The sequence below is a fragment of the Cyprinodon tularosa genome, unplaced genomic scaffold (assembly GCF_016077235.1).
Source record: "Cyprinodon tularosa strain WSP-4 unplaced genomic scaffold, ASM1607723v1 ctg285, whole genome shotgun sequence".
NCBI classification, from domain to species: domain Eukaryota; kingdom Metazoa; phylum Chordata; class Actinopteri; order Cyprinodontiformes; family Cyprinodontidae; genus Cyprinodon; species Cyprinodon tularosa.
The window spans coordinates 197,615-212,640 of record NW_024038991.1 but is presented as its reverse complement, the minus strand read 5'-3'; the positions used below and the strand labels follow the sequence as shown (position 1 = coordinate 212,640).

General features: G+C 36.6%; 1 protein-coding gene across 1 annotated transcript; it reads right to left on the bottom strand.

Annotated features, from left to right (window-relative positions):
- Nucleotides 1-4,177: 4,177 nt before the first annotated feature.
- Nucleotides 4,178-14,739, bottom strand: LOC119787020 (membrane-spanning 4-domains subfamily A member 4A-like). Its single transcript, XM_038290641.1, has 7 exons — nt 14,581-14,739; nt 11,884-12,118; nt 11,701-11,802; nt 9,062-9,118; nt 8,468-8,647; nt 7,052-7,174; nt 4,178-5,043 (listed from the first exon to the last, which is right to left on the bottom strand). Exons 2-7 carry the CDS (start codon nt 12,085-12,087, stop codon nt 5,005-5,007), a joined length of 705 nt encoding a protein of 234 aa, XP_038146569.1. The 5' UTR covers nt 12,088-12,118; nt 14,581-14,739; the 3' UTR covers nt 4,178-5,004.
- Between the last annotated feature and the right edge of the window lie 287 nt (nt 14,740-15,026).

The following is a 15,026-nucleotide window of genomic DNA, read 5'->3' as shown; positions in this document are numbered from 1 at the left end:
CGTACATTTTGATTGCAGAGTTAGGCTCAGTTTCTTTTTTAACACCCAGTTAAATAAGTTAGAAGCAAAGCATCACTTTTTAGAAAAGATTTAATCTGATATAGTAACTTTTTCTCACCTGGTTGGAGGTGAAAGGTTTTAAAGAGGCCCAACAAGAATCATGACTATAATATGCAGATACTGTAGGGTGACTGCAAGGAGCTCTTCAACCAAAAGACTTGAAGTTCACTGAACAATAGTCTCTTTTGGTTAGTGGTTTGTTAGGGTCATCTTCATTTCAGAACCTCTTTTCTTTTTACTTTGGCAAAATATCTTTAAATGATTTGATACATTTAACCCAATTTTCTGAATGGCAGCCTTTATAATGTCAAATAAATATATTCATGCACACAGACAAGCAATACAAGGCAAGTTTATTTATATAGCACATTTCAGTGGCAATAAAACAGTGCTCTAGAAGAGAAAAAAAGCCATATTGTAATTGCATGGAGGCAACATAGAGTTGAAGAGAATAAAAGTGAAACATTAAAAAAAATGGATTATATATAATTTTTATCAATTTACCTAAATGTCATACATAATAAACATATTCATATATTTCATACAACATACAGTGGGGCAAAAAAGGATTTAGTCAGCCACCAATAGTGCAAGTTCTCCCACTTAAAAAGATGAGAGAGGCCGGTAATTTTCATCATAGATATACCGCAACTATGAGAGACAAAATAAGAAAAAAAAAATCCAGAAAATCACATTGTCTGATTTTTAAAGAATTTATTTGCAAAATATGGTGGAAAATAAGTATTTGGTCAGTTACAAACAAGCAAGATTTCTGGCTCTCACAGACCTGTAACTTCTTCCGTAAGAGGCTCCTCTGTCCTCCACTCGTTACCTTCATTAATGGCACCTGTTTGAACCCGTTATCAGTGTAAAAGACACCTGTCCACAACCTCAAACAGTCACACTCTAAACTCCACCATGGCCAAAACTAGAGAGCTGTCAAAGGACACCCGAAACAAAATTATAGCCCTGCACCAGGCTGGGAAGTCTGAATCTGCAATAGGTAAACAGCTTGGTGTGAAGAAATCAACTGTGGGATCAATTATTAGAAAATAGAAAACATACAAGACCACTGATAATCTTCCTCGATCTGGGGCTCCACGCAAGATCTCACCCCGTGGGGTCAAAATGATCACTAGAACGGTGAGTAAAAATCCCAGAACCACACGGGGGGACCTAGTGAATGACCTGCAGAGAGCTGGGACCAAAGTAATAAAGGCTACCATCAGTAACACACTACGCCGCCAGGGACTCAAATCCTGCAGTGCCAGACGTGTCCCCCTGCTTAAGCCAGTACATGTCAAGGCCCGTCTCAAGTTTGCTAGAGAGCATTTGGATGATCCAGACGATGACTGGGAGAATATCATATGGTCAGATGAAACCAAAATAGAACTTTTTGGTAAAAACTCTACTTGTCATGTTTGGAGGAGAGAGAATGCTGTGTTGCATCCGAAGAACACCATATCTACAGTGAAGCATGGGGGTGGAAACATCATGCTTTGGGGCTGTTTTTCTGCTAAGGGACCAGGACGACTGATCCGTGTGAAGGAAAGAATGAATGGGGCCATGTATCGTCAAATTTTGAGTAAAAACCTCCTTCCATCAGCAAGGGCATTGAAGATGAAACGTGGCTGGGTCTTTCAGCATTACAATGATCCCAAACACACCGCCCGGGTAACGAAGGAGTGGCTTCGTAAGAAGCATTTCAAGGTCCTGGAGGGGCCTAGCCAGTCTCCAGATCTCAACCCCATAGAAAATCTTTGGAGGGAGTTGAAAGTCCGTGTTGCTCAGCGACAGCCCCAGAACATCACTGCTCTAGAGGAGATCTGCATGGAGGAATCATGGCCAAAATACCAGCAACAGTGTGTGAAAACCTTGTGAAGACTTACAGAAAACGTTTGATCTCTGTCATTGCCAACAAAGGGTATATAACAAAGTATTGAGATGAACTTTTGTTATTGACCAAATACTTATTTTCCACCATATTTTGCAAATAAATTCTTTAAAAATCAGACAATGTGATTTTCTGGATTTTTTTTTTTCTCATTTTGTCTCTCATAGTTGAGGTATATCTATGATGAAAATTACCGGCCTCTCTCATCTTTTTAAGTGGGAGAACTTGAATAAATACTTTTTTGCCCCACTGTATTTCAAATTTTCTTTTAGATATTTTAATTTGGAAAATTTCTATAAATGCTCTCTATGATTAATAAATAATAAAAGAGCAACAGAATTAAATAAAATGTGATCTGAATCATTTACCGTATCTAAGAATTTCCTTATTCATATAGTACGAGAACTTAAATTCTTATTTCCGTCTCATGTTTGTTGTAAAGTACAGTACTTGTCAGAAGTGAGCAATGTGCACACGTTTTTTTTTTTTCTGAGGAACAACTGAAAACTTCAGCAAAACAAATAAAGGTTTTTCATTGAAGAAAGAGGATCAAAATAGGATGTATATGCATGAAAAAAAAAAAGTTTTTTTTTATAATGCGTTTCCACTATGTGAACAATGGAGAATGTCTTTGGAAGTTAATGACTAAGAATTACTGCACCTTTCCAGCAACCTCCTTAGCCACGGTGAAAAAAATTAAATTGACTATTTCTTTCTGGACCAACTTTAATCTTCATTGAAACAAACAGATTGTCAAGGTTCCCTGAAGGAAAAATATTAAAATATATACCTCTAAAATATATACCCCCTAAAATATAAACCCCTAAAAGCTTTCTTAAAAATGTTCTATACTTCAAAACAGCAGGGAATTGTCCGTTTTTTTTTTGTTGTTGTTTTTTCTGAGAAAAGGTTACAGTAATGTGATCTTATTAAAAGTCAATGTAAATTAATAGGCCAGATGTAGACATATACAAAGTCAAACAAAACCCCTGGAAATGTTCCTTTTTCATTCTGTTTAAGATGGTAAACAGTACATCACTAGTTATTCTGTATCAACACACCTGTAGAGTAAAAAACATTCTTATTTTAATAATTTCTGTGCTTTTAAGGGGTGCTGCCATTTTGGCATTTAGATAATACGCTTTCACTCAAACAGGGTTCCTACAGCATAAGGCAAGTTAAATTCAAGACTTTTTAATGCCACTTGAAATAAACATTTAAGACCAAATTCACAAGAAAAAACCTCTTGTGACAACTTAACCCAAAGGTTTATTTTAACATAAACCACTGCACCAATGTTTCAAATTTTGAAAAGCTTCCCATACAGGAAAAAAGCTAAAAACACACAAATGACAGATATATTTTAACAATTATTTAACTGAATTCACAAACTTTGTTTTAGCAGGGAACAAAACAAATCAGTTTTAAAGCCACAACATAACCAGTGCTAAGTCACTGTGCCTCATGTATGTTCCCTTGTACTGGTTTTAGGCATGGAGAAAACTCTTGGTTGGATAGCCAATTTTCGTTACATGTACACTTGCTCATATTTTCCAGACAAAAAGTTAATGGTACATCTCCCAAATGTCCGCTATAGGGACGGAACCAATAATGGCGAGCAGTTTTTTTAGTTTTTAATAATAAAAAATAAAAAAACTGTCAACTTTAACGTTTTATTTAGATTACAAAAATAAATCGTAATAAAAATAATCCTATTTATGATGTTTTAAAAAATAAGACCTAGAAAAGACTGATTTAAGACATTTTAATACCAATTAAGGTCTTAGTTTAATTTTTTTTTATTTAATGCCTTTTAAGACTTTTTAAGGACTTGCGGGACCCCTGTCAAATCACATGAAAATATCTGTTATGACATACCAACTGCGCCACGTCCCGGCGCAGTATACAAACATGCTAGTATAGTTTAATTCCACAAATAGTGAACAGATTTGTCACATTGCTTCATCTGAAACATTAATTAAAACTCCATTGATTAAAATCAGTAAACAAACATTAGAAAACTTCTTTTTGGTACTTCTTAAAGGCAACATTACAGTCAGTTTATGTATATTTTAATAATGTAGTGGCCTTCATGTGTTTAATTATTCAAAAGTTAAATGGAAATTCTGTCAATAAATGATATTAAAAGAGCAATTCTGTATGCAGACAGTGTAAGATCATATATATCATATATCACATAATTACAGACAATTTACAAACAACAGTTTTGTAAAGCGAGTTTATTATCCTTTATATATTGTACATTTCCATCTTTCATAAGATACAAAAATTGTTTGGTTGTTTATATTAGAAGCAAAGAAGACAAATAAGAGAATTCAAAGCAACCCCAACCTGCAGCAGGAACAAAGCTGTTAGGATAATTATCATTAATGATGTGCAAGTTTATTACAACTTAATATTAGCTGTCCTTTGCGTTTCAAAACTGATGTTTTTCCCAGTGGTTTATCTAATTAAGACAGATTCTCTTTCCGGATATACAGTTACAATCTTCATTCTGTACATGGCAAATATTTGGGAATAGATTGAGAGAGGTGTCCTTCAGCTAAGAACAAAGGGTAATATTTTGATATTATTTTGATAATATTTTGATAAGGCTGGAGCCATGGATGTCTCCTCATCTGCTAACATGTATGATGTAAAATGTGATGATGTGGCAGACTGGAGATGTATAAAATGCCTTTTTAACTGTTTATCTGGGTCACTTCCTGAGAGGTTAGCCCGGGGATATGCAACTGCCTTCTGTAATTCTAAGCAACTTCTCTGATTGTCGTTAGTGATCTCTTTTCAGGAAAAAGAACCTGAGAGAGAAAGCTTCAAGGTGTAGACACATAGAGCCTTTTAACAAAGTGCATTAAATTTCTAGTATAAAAAAAATTTGCTAGCAGAACAAACAATGCAAAAAACAAAAAGATTATAGTAGAGTATGGAAGATTAATAGTGGTTTTACTGTTTTTATCAGTTGCTTTTATTAAACAATATCATTCAGTTTTTCCTCAGAGGGATTCTTTTTGGCTGCTGCGTTCAGATGATCAAGCAAGTATCGGAGATCTCTGGTCATAGTGCTCCTCCTAGAGGGGAAAAAAATAACACATTTTAAAAATTAGAACTATTTTGTGTAATACGCAAAACTAATTCAAAGGTATTTAATTACTGTAGTACATACATTTAAATCTATTTGAATTCATTTTAACCGACCATCGCTGCAGCATCATGAATCTTCAGTTGAACTCAAAATGTTATGTTTATACATCTGCATGGTGGAAAAAAAGCTCAGATACATTTTTTGAGATGATGAGGTCTAAACTTCTGCTGTGTCAGGTAGAGTTTACACCCTTACACACTTTTTTAAATGTTGAATCAACACAGAGTCTGAACTGAACTGCTCTGCCGATTGAGGTCTTAGATGTTCCTATTCATATTTTCCCAGTATCCCTTAAATTCATTTATCTGACTGTGGTGCTGTTTCACACTAATAATGCAGAAACCTGCAAATGTATTTATCCAGTTTTAAAAATTCAGACATATCTGTCCCATTGCAACCACAACCTCTCATGTATTCTATTTTGGTTTTATACGACAAACTAACACAAACAGTGCATAATTGTAAAGGCTAAAGAAAAATGGCAACATGCTTCTGACAAATACAATTCTAAAAACAAAAGAAGTGAATGTGGTGGTTAAAGCTTTTAGTGTGCAGAGTTTAAAGAGTCAAAGTAGATGTTTATGGAAGTTCTGAATGTCTCTGCAACTCCGAGATGAAACTCAGGGTAAAAGGTTTCTACAATTTCAGAATCACTGATAAGTCTTTACACTTAAAAAAGGTGCCTTGTTAATCTTAACAGAAAAATAATTACTAGATCTGACAGGGAGTTTTTTTCCCAAATCAAAAAAATAGTAAATCTTTGCAGCTATATTTCTTTGTCGTCTGTTCTCTCCATTTTCCTTTCTCTCCCCCTGTATTACCAAAGTCTTAAAAACACTTGCAAATTGATCTTGCAGGATTATTGTTATATAAAAGTTTAAAGGAAATCCCAGCCAGTCTCCTGCAGCCCAAAGCCAAATCTGCAAAAGGCTGGTTTACATCAGGGGTTTAAAGCCTGCAGCTCTAGAGCTGCCAATGGCACTTTGAATCTTCAATAACGTTTTTCATAGGTTTGACTAAAAATGTTTTTCTAATATATAACAAAAAAGGCAGGCTGTAGCGAATTTTTTGTTTTTTTTTTTAATGAAAAAAATACTTCAACAGAATAATACCAAAAAGTAATAATTTTCTAGATTAGATTTTTTTGTCGTAAAGTTCAACAACTTTATATCCACCTTCTTTTTCTAAAATGTGATGTTTCTTATTTTGTTTTAAAATATATATTTTTTAAATTGTCTCTTTTATTACCAAAAATGTATTTTTTTATAAAAGAATGTTAAATGGTGGGGCTAAAGAGGTTAATTGGGCTGCACTTAGGGCAAAAATGGCTCTTTGGATTGTAAAGGCTGCAGATCCCTGATTTAGAATGGCCTAGTCAAAGTCCACACCCAAGTCCAACTCGGAACCAGAGGTAGGACTTAAAAATGGCATTTACAGTTGCTCTCCTTAAGGTTGAGATACTTTGCAAAGCGTGTGGACTTGCAGTTTAAATTGGAGCCAAATGTGCGCCAACAATGTATTGACTTAAAAAAAAATGCATGCCACAAAGTTATCACAATGTTAAATCTATTTTCTTTTATAGATTTAAATGAAAATGTTTTTAAAAATGGAGTAGAATCCTGTAAAACGTAAAAGCGTGTCAATAAGAACAGATGTGTTAGCAGACTTTTAGGAGGCTCTGTGACTTTACAGATGTCGGCAACATGTTAGATTCATTTGAACCAGGGATACAGAGAAAATACTTTACAATTAGTTTAATACTAATTGTATTTAAAAAAGATTCAGATCATTTATTTATCCGTCTGTGCAGCAGCTAGAGTCGTAAATGCTTCCTTTATTCCTAGTGACAAGGCTGAAAAATAGTCAGCACAGTAAGTAGTGGATAGTCGGTATGATAGCGATTGTGAAGTGTGGTGATCTGTAACACTGTTTACCATGAGGAAGTAATGCTTGCTGCTTCTGATGACTCTTCTAGAGAACACGCACACAGTGACAGAGACACAAACTTGCAGGACAAGCAGGACCAGGAAGAAGCCTAGGAGTCCGTAAATGGGCACCTAAAAGATAAAACAGCAAACATAAAGACGGATATGGAAAAATAAACAGCCAATGTTCAGGATGTGCACTCTTGCATTTACTTTTTAATCCCTAGAGGCTCCAAAAAAAGTTATGGAGGTTCCAGAAGGTCATAAGCATGCATAACCCACTGGTTGGGTATAATTTTTCTTTGTAACATAAAAGACTGTGTCGTTTGAAAGCAATAGGATTTAAAAATATGCAAATAACTAGGGATGCTCAAGGAGAGCTGAGAATATTTATTGATCACTGTAGATTTACACACAATGCATGACTTTAGAAGCAAATTTAAAACCTATTCAGATTCCTAATCATGAATTCAAACAATTCAATACATTCACAACTTGTTCAGGTGTATCTTGCCAATAAAAAGCTAAGAAAGCTCCACAAGCAACACATTTAAGATGAACTAGGATCTGCAACAGTCATCCGGGATGAACCAAATGTCTTCTGAAGAAAGGGCAAGATGATTGTTTAGAAGAGTTAGGATGAGCATTATGTCAGTGTGAATGTCGTTTCTGGGTCCTGTTGCCTACATATAGCCTGGGTGCCATTCCGAACTTAGTCCCGCCCACAACGTTTGAGGTCGGGAAGTTCGGTCTGGCATTGCTCAATAGTAGCGCGAGTATGCTCGCACAATATCTGGCGGGCCAATCAAATTGTCAGGGCGGGCTTTATACGATGATGGACAGATGATCAACAGTAACGTAATCAACCACGTCACCAAAGCGCGCTTGGGTGACAACAACAATGGCTGCCGCTGGAAAGTTGAGGTGTGTAGATTCTGCTATTAGGTCTGTTCTAGAAGATATCGACAGCAAATTAATTTTAAAAGAGGAACAGAGAAACACGATCAAGGCTCATCTTCTTATTCTAGGCGTGCAACTGCACGCTTTGATTTTTGTTGACAACAACTATGCGTTGCTTAACATACGTCCCGCACTCCGTCGCTCTTATTGGTTGTAGGTCTATCCCATTGAGTGAAGAGGCATTTTTTTTCCCTGGTTCATTCGAAACACGCCCCATAATCACAGCTCTATGGAGCAGTATCAGACTCATATTCTGACTAGAATTGAGTCGGACTACGTCAGGCTAGCCTACATGTTGCTAAGAGTTGGGTGGGTATGTTTTCATGAAGCTGAGATCCCAGGAAGAATGGCAAAGGTTTAGCCAGTAGCTAAAGGGGATTCTTAATAAAACAAAGTAAACATTTGTCCTGCTGTAAGGCTAAATGTTCTGCATAACACGTTCAAATCATCTGTTCTCAGACTTACCTCGAGTCTCCACAGTTGTCGGGAGCATTTGTCATCCCATCCTGAAGGCTTAGGGGTATTCGGAGTGTCAAACTCGCAGAAAACCTTGGTGGGTCCACTTGCCAGAAGAAAACAGTCGTAGATGACCCCCGCCAGGCCAAGCAGGACACTGAACACATTGGACACCAGAGAATACCAGACCTGCAGATACAGGAGCCACTTAGATTTAATCCAGAAACAATTTGATAATTCCACTTGTGCGGTTAGAAACAGAAATCACAGCTTAATAAGATCAAAATATAAGAAAACTAATTGACTTTTACAATTCAATCTGAAAAAAAACTGACTACAAATAAATCAAAGGTCTTGTAAGAAAATATGCATTAAAATCATGCAGCATTTTATCTGTTTTTACTTGTGTTGTTTTTATGTTATCATGTGAAGCACTTTGTGACTTTGTCTGTGAAAAGTGCTATACAAATAAAGTTTACTTTACTTACTTTACTTTACTTAGCATGTAAATATCAGAAATCTGAAATTTGTTGTAATAGAACAGATTTTTTTCTTTTAAAGTCAAACTTTTTTTAAATTATTTTTTTAAAGGCAAAACTTCACCAGTTTGACGGAAGTGCGTCGTCCTGCTGCCAGAGCCAGAGAGCCAGACACCACAAACTGAAAAACAGCAGTGTCAATGTTAGATTATCTAGGTTTATCCTTAGAAGAAACACATTTACACGTTTTTTTCACCAATTTATGTGATTTCTATAATAAATCCTGAATTCCTTACGATACATGGAACATGGACAATTTTCAGACCATCTCCTGACAACATCCAGCAGATTCTAAAAAAAATCTCAAAAAGATTTCTGAAAAAACATTGATGTGTTCAGTAAAGACGTCATAAGTATTGGAGAAAGATATAAACTTGGTTTTCTTTTGGAAATTAATATTCTGGACAAGCAGAGTTTTAATATATCTAGAAATCCCAGAATTTATAAGAAAAAAACTACTTGTCATTCCTGGATCCAAGCTCCTCCTTCCACCCACTGTCCCTTCCAGTGTCAGAAGCATTAAAACTTCTAAAGGACCCATGGGGTGTCCTGATCAGATGGACAAGCTAAGAGGACTCCTTTATACAAAGAATAGTCCCTGCACTCTGAGCATCCCTCAGATGATGGATCTCCTCTCCTCCATTTCTGAGGCCCGTTGTCCTACAGAGGACATCCATTCCAGTTTCTAATATCCACCTTCTCATTCTTTTCAGTGTGATCTGTAATAAGCCCAAGTGCAAAAGTCCTAGAAGTCCTATAGCAACCTGTTTTAACCTCGTCTACTTCCCATTTCCAAGCGGTCACACCATCAGTCGTCAAACGTAAAGGAGAAGAAAAGGGGCGTTTCTCAATATGCGTTCTTGAGCGTTCTCGTGTGCTCGTGTACTCGTGACACGTCATCAGCCTCAGCCCGCGTACCGTTCCAATTCTCAAGAACGCCAGATCGAGAACGCATCAAATCCCGGATGTTGTTCTCACCCCGCCCTCTTTATCGAGCATGCATCAGAGCAGACTTGTGCGTTCTTCAGACTGACCGCTTCCCCAGAATGCCCCGCGGCCGCAGCTTGATTCCAGACAGCGCTCACAGTGTTAAGTTAAACATTCCCTGTAACTGTTTACATTTCCTTTTCCTTTTAATATATCTATATATTTTTTTTATTTTTATTTTTATTTCACGGTAGCTGTTATGGAAGTCCCAAATCTCATTGTATCTGTCACAGAATATAATGACAATAAAGGCTTTTTGACTTTTTTTGACTTTTTGACTTGCTGCTGTTGTTCTTCAAAAGTATGTTTTGAAATCGTTTGAGGCAATAACATTATACATTTAAGCCTCCCTGTGTGGTCTGTTTACAGAGTTAGTGCGAAATTTAAAAAAAAAGTCAGACGTTGAGCGGACCAGCGTGACCAGCAGACCTCCGAGGGTAACCGCAGCCAGGGCTAAATTTACCCCGTCTGTAGTGCACTTCTCTCGAACTAGTTATGTGTGAACTACCGCTCGTTCTGATGGCGGTTTTTTGCGGTTCGGTAATTATTGTTTTCAAAATGTTTTGTGTAGGGAATAAATAGTTTTGACTGTTAAAGAAATGCTAAACAACGTTGCCTGTGATGACGTCATGAGTACGCTTCTGCTCCAATACCCATACATGCTTGTGTGCTCGCGTTCTCGTCAAGTCCGATCTTCCTGCGTTCTCGCCAAGAACGGACTTGACGAGAACGCGAGTACGTAATCGCGTTCTCGTGAATTGAGAAACGGCCAAGGTTTTGTCCAGATGATACAAAATAAGTTCTTTTTAGACAGTTCTCACCATCCAGTCTGACAAAAGAAAGTTGTAGGCTCTTTTGAGGCATGTAAGGGCCAATGGGACAACAGCTGCTCAAGTCCTTGATTTTTCTAAACGGACACCCTCTGATCTGAGGTCCCCAACCTTTTTAAGGACCGAAGGCTACTTCATAGGTACTGAGTCATAAGACGGGCTACCAATACTGACCCTTTGGACTGGAGGGATCAGTGTTCACCTTGACTTCATACATAATGAACATATTTTTATTGGTAGGGATGGAGGGAAAGAAGACAGGAGGAAGGAATTCTTTTAACTTCAATTTTTTTTTTACTATACTGTCATTTTGAAATCTCAATAAATGCTTAAATACTCTGCATGATTAAAATTATGAATTGATCTATAAAGTATTTAAAAATAAATAAAATCTATACATTTTGGCTGTTTGGCTGAGTTGTGCTGTTTTCAGAAGATGCTGTGGGAACCCCATGAGGCCCCTGAGGACCCACAGGCATCACGTTGGTGACCTCTGCTTTAGATTCTGTCCACAAATGCCGCAAACAAGATCAGGTACAAGAGGCAGCTCATGAAAAGTGTTCAATAAAGAATAACTGCAGATACCATTCAATTATTTGAACGGAGACTGAACTGAATATAATCTTAACCAGCAGGAGGTGACAGAATGAGTCGTGGGGAATGGAAAGGCCAAACTATTCAGAGCAACAAACTGGAGACAAAACATAAAAAGAATTTAAGGAAAACACCTTCAAAGAGCTTTTAATTTGACACATGAGGAACGTTTTAACCTTGGGTAAATGGTATCTATCAGAAGAGGAGAGTTCTGGATCAGGAGTGTAGAAAAGGATTGCACATCATTATATCCATTTAAATTCCTATTTTCCTAAGTTTTTAATTAACGTACCGAAACACCAAAGCCAAACGGAGCGTAATGGATCAGAGCTTCGGAGAAGAAGACTGTCAGACTGAAGAGGACACAGAGCACACCAATGAAGATCTGAACGACCTGGAAAACAAAAACAAGGGATCAGTCCCTCCCAGCTTAGTTTCTTTAATCATTAGGATCCACTCAGTGTCAGAGTCTCACCCCAAGGCCCATGGACTCCCCCTGCAGGAAGATCGTCTCCTTGCTGTCCTTCTTAGGGGGGGCAGGAGGGGTCTTCAGGACAGGGGATGGCACCTGATCTGTGGGGTTGGCAGAAGTCTCTAGGGGAATGGAGCGGTCATCTTTAGGGATGACCTGTGTAATGATAACCACTCCACCCACGGTGGTGACAGACGTTGACGTCATGATAGGAATTCAGTGGATCACAGATGGAATTCTGGGAAAATATCCAAGTAGAGGTATCAAACATCGAATCCAAATATGATTAATATAAAAAAAAAGAAAAGCAGTTTGTGAGCTGAAAATATCAAAGCGACATCTTCTTTTATCCTCCCATTGGGAATATGGACCTCTGGACTCTTTGAGTACAAGGCAAAGAATTAAAGCATTGGATTAGTTAAAGTCCAATAAAACGAATCGGATGGACATCAGTGCATCATAAGAATGAACTAATGAAATTAATATTATCAACAATGGTACCTCTGTAGTAATTTGAACTCTTACTGATTCTTGCATGTACTCTGTGATTCTTCCTGTAGCTTGTAGCGTATCCATATTTATTAAATATCTTAATACTGTGTTAAAAAAGATTTGTTTGAATAAAAGTAGAATTATTCTAAGTGTGGTTGTCCGTGATTATTTATACAGCAGTGATCAATTGTCTATAAGAGCTGGATTAAATTCCTTTGACTTAACAACGTGAATAGATAGAGACATATTTTCCTTTTGGTAAATGAACAACTGTTCTTAATTTATAAACCAAGTTATTGACAAAAACTGATGCTGAAAACCACTTGGATTTTAACAGCTGGTCCAAAACATCCAATTACAAAAATAAGACATTAATAACAACATGTAATTGGGCAAATTGTCAATTATAATAATTTAATCAATGGTTATTACTTGGTTTTAGCTTTGATTTGAATGACATATTAACAACTTCCAATTCCAGTAATTAATCGATTAATAATCAGGTAAACTTGCACAACATATGATGTTTACAAATATGTTATCAAACAGTAGTATTGGCCAATAACCTAGGAGCTTGGAGAATCCATTTTGAACCGTTTATCCTTTTTTAAATCTTCTTCCTTGTATTTGGATCCCAATTGGTTGCATATTAATTGATGCCGATATGATAACTTTTTGCAAATACAACTATTGTATTAGTTAAATAATCAAAATTATGTAATTGCACTATAACATTGATCTTCCATTGTTCGTTTGGTATTACATATGGATGCATTACGCACTTAGGCGGAAGAAAACATAGTTTCCATCAATTCAGGAAATTTTTAGGCAGTTTTCTTGGTAGTATGCATCATCTAAAATGAATATAGTATCAAAGGTAATTTCACACATACATACATACACACACACATATACACATTATATATATATATATATATATATATATATATATATATATATATATATATATATATATATATAAGATTTAATTGTTTTCATGACCTTGAAAGCTTGCTTTTCCAGTGTGTCCTGAGGAGCCAGTTTGAGAGCCACTCTTATGGGGTAGTTATATTATTTTGTATATCTAACATAAAGTAGATGTATTTGCACAAAAGTTTCATATTGGAATCATCAGCATCTGAGTAAAACCCCCACGCAAAAAGTAATGATGACACCTAGTTTTAAACGGCACAAAACACACAAAAACACATTAAGCCTTCCTCCTCTATGCAGTGTGGAGTAGGCTGACAGGCAGGATCGTAGCAAAATAAAATCAGATGGAATAAAGAAAAAAATTGGAAAAAATACAGGGATTAAGACAGTTGATTGGCAAAACTGTATAGGATTTATATTTTGGGATGAAGCACTTTTACCCAGAGAAAGAAAGCTAATCAGGAAGCCCTGACTAATCACATTCTGCATCTTAGTTCTGCTTTCAGAGAACCAACCACAGATATTCCCTGGACTCTCTGCTGAAGTTTACTGACAAAAAACAACAGCTAATTCTTGTCAAAACACATTATTTCAATAGAAATGTGACCCTCCTTGCTTTATCATTCTCCAACTTATTGTTTTATTCTTTTAAGATAATTGAAAAGAGACAAAGGGATTGCTTTTCTTCCTGTTCCGTTTTTGTTCATAGAAAAAAATGGAATCCGTTTCTTTGGTTTTCTTCTCATGTCTTCCTCATTATTATTATTATTATTATTATTATTATTATTATTATTATTATTTTTATTTTTATTTTTATTATGCATTTGGGGAAAAAAATGGCATCAAACAAATAACTTAATGAATAAATGTAAACACATAATCTCCATTTGGACTCTGACAATAAAATATAACAACGATAAAGGAGTGTAAACGTTCAAACTCCATGTAGACAGAAAGCCTTAGGCCATTAGATCAAACTCAATGCGTCTTCTTATAGTGAAACTAGCAATTCTAAGCCAACCAGCCACATAAACAATATTAAACATGTATCTTTGATCAAACAATAGCTAAGGACTTTAAAACCCGATGAAAAACAACTGCGCCTAAGAAGGAAAAAGTCAAAAATGTTTCAAGTTGGAACCCGGAAATCAATGTCGCAACACGCTAAATATACAGGATAAAGACAACAACAAAGTGGATCATACTAAACATAATCTACAGTGTTTAGGGGAAAAAACTTCCTCGTTATCTTTGGAGAATACTGTAAATCGTTACCTGCTTTTAATCCGTCCGTTTTCAGTTGGCGTGCTCTGCTCTGTTTAGGTAGGGGTGCCTTCAGGTTTCCTTTGGAAAACTGGAAATCTTAATAACGGTGCCTGTCTAAAAAGCCAAAGCTTAGGGTTGTCAGAGCTGCTCGGGTCCTGCGCATGTGCGCAGTGACGTTACATTACAGGATTGGCTGAACGATGCCACATGATGTTGTTGCCCAGACAACGATGATAACATGACACAGCGTCCGTGTGCCGAGTTTGGAGCATCTGTAGCATGTGTAGCGACTAATCGATGACGTTTTACCTGATCGATAACAAAACCGAAAAATAAAATGTTTATGGTGAACAAAGTAGCTGCAAGCCCATGATATAAAGGAGGAGAGCTGGGTAGCGCTGTGGCTAGCTGTGCTCAGGTGCTAACAGGTTAGCCTCCTTTAGCTCGGTCAGTTA

Coding starts and splice junctions, on each gene's coding strand:
- LOC119787020 (XM_038290641.1), bottom strand. CDS start 12,087: ATGACGTCAACGTCTGTCACCACCGTGGGTGGAGTGGTTATCATTACA. Junction 8,648..9,061: donor GACGCACTTCCGTCAAACTG/GTGAAGTTTTGC, acceptor CTGTATCTGCAG/GTCTGGTATTCTCTGGTGTC. Junction 5,044..7,051: donor GCAAGCATTACTTCCTCATG/GTAAACAGTGTT, acceptor TTTCCCCTCTAG/GAGGAGCACTATGACCAGAG.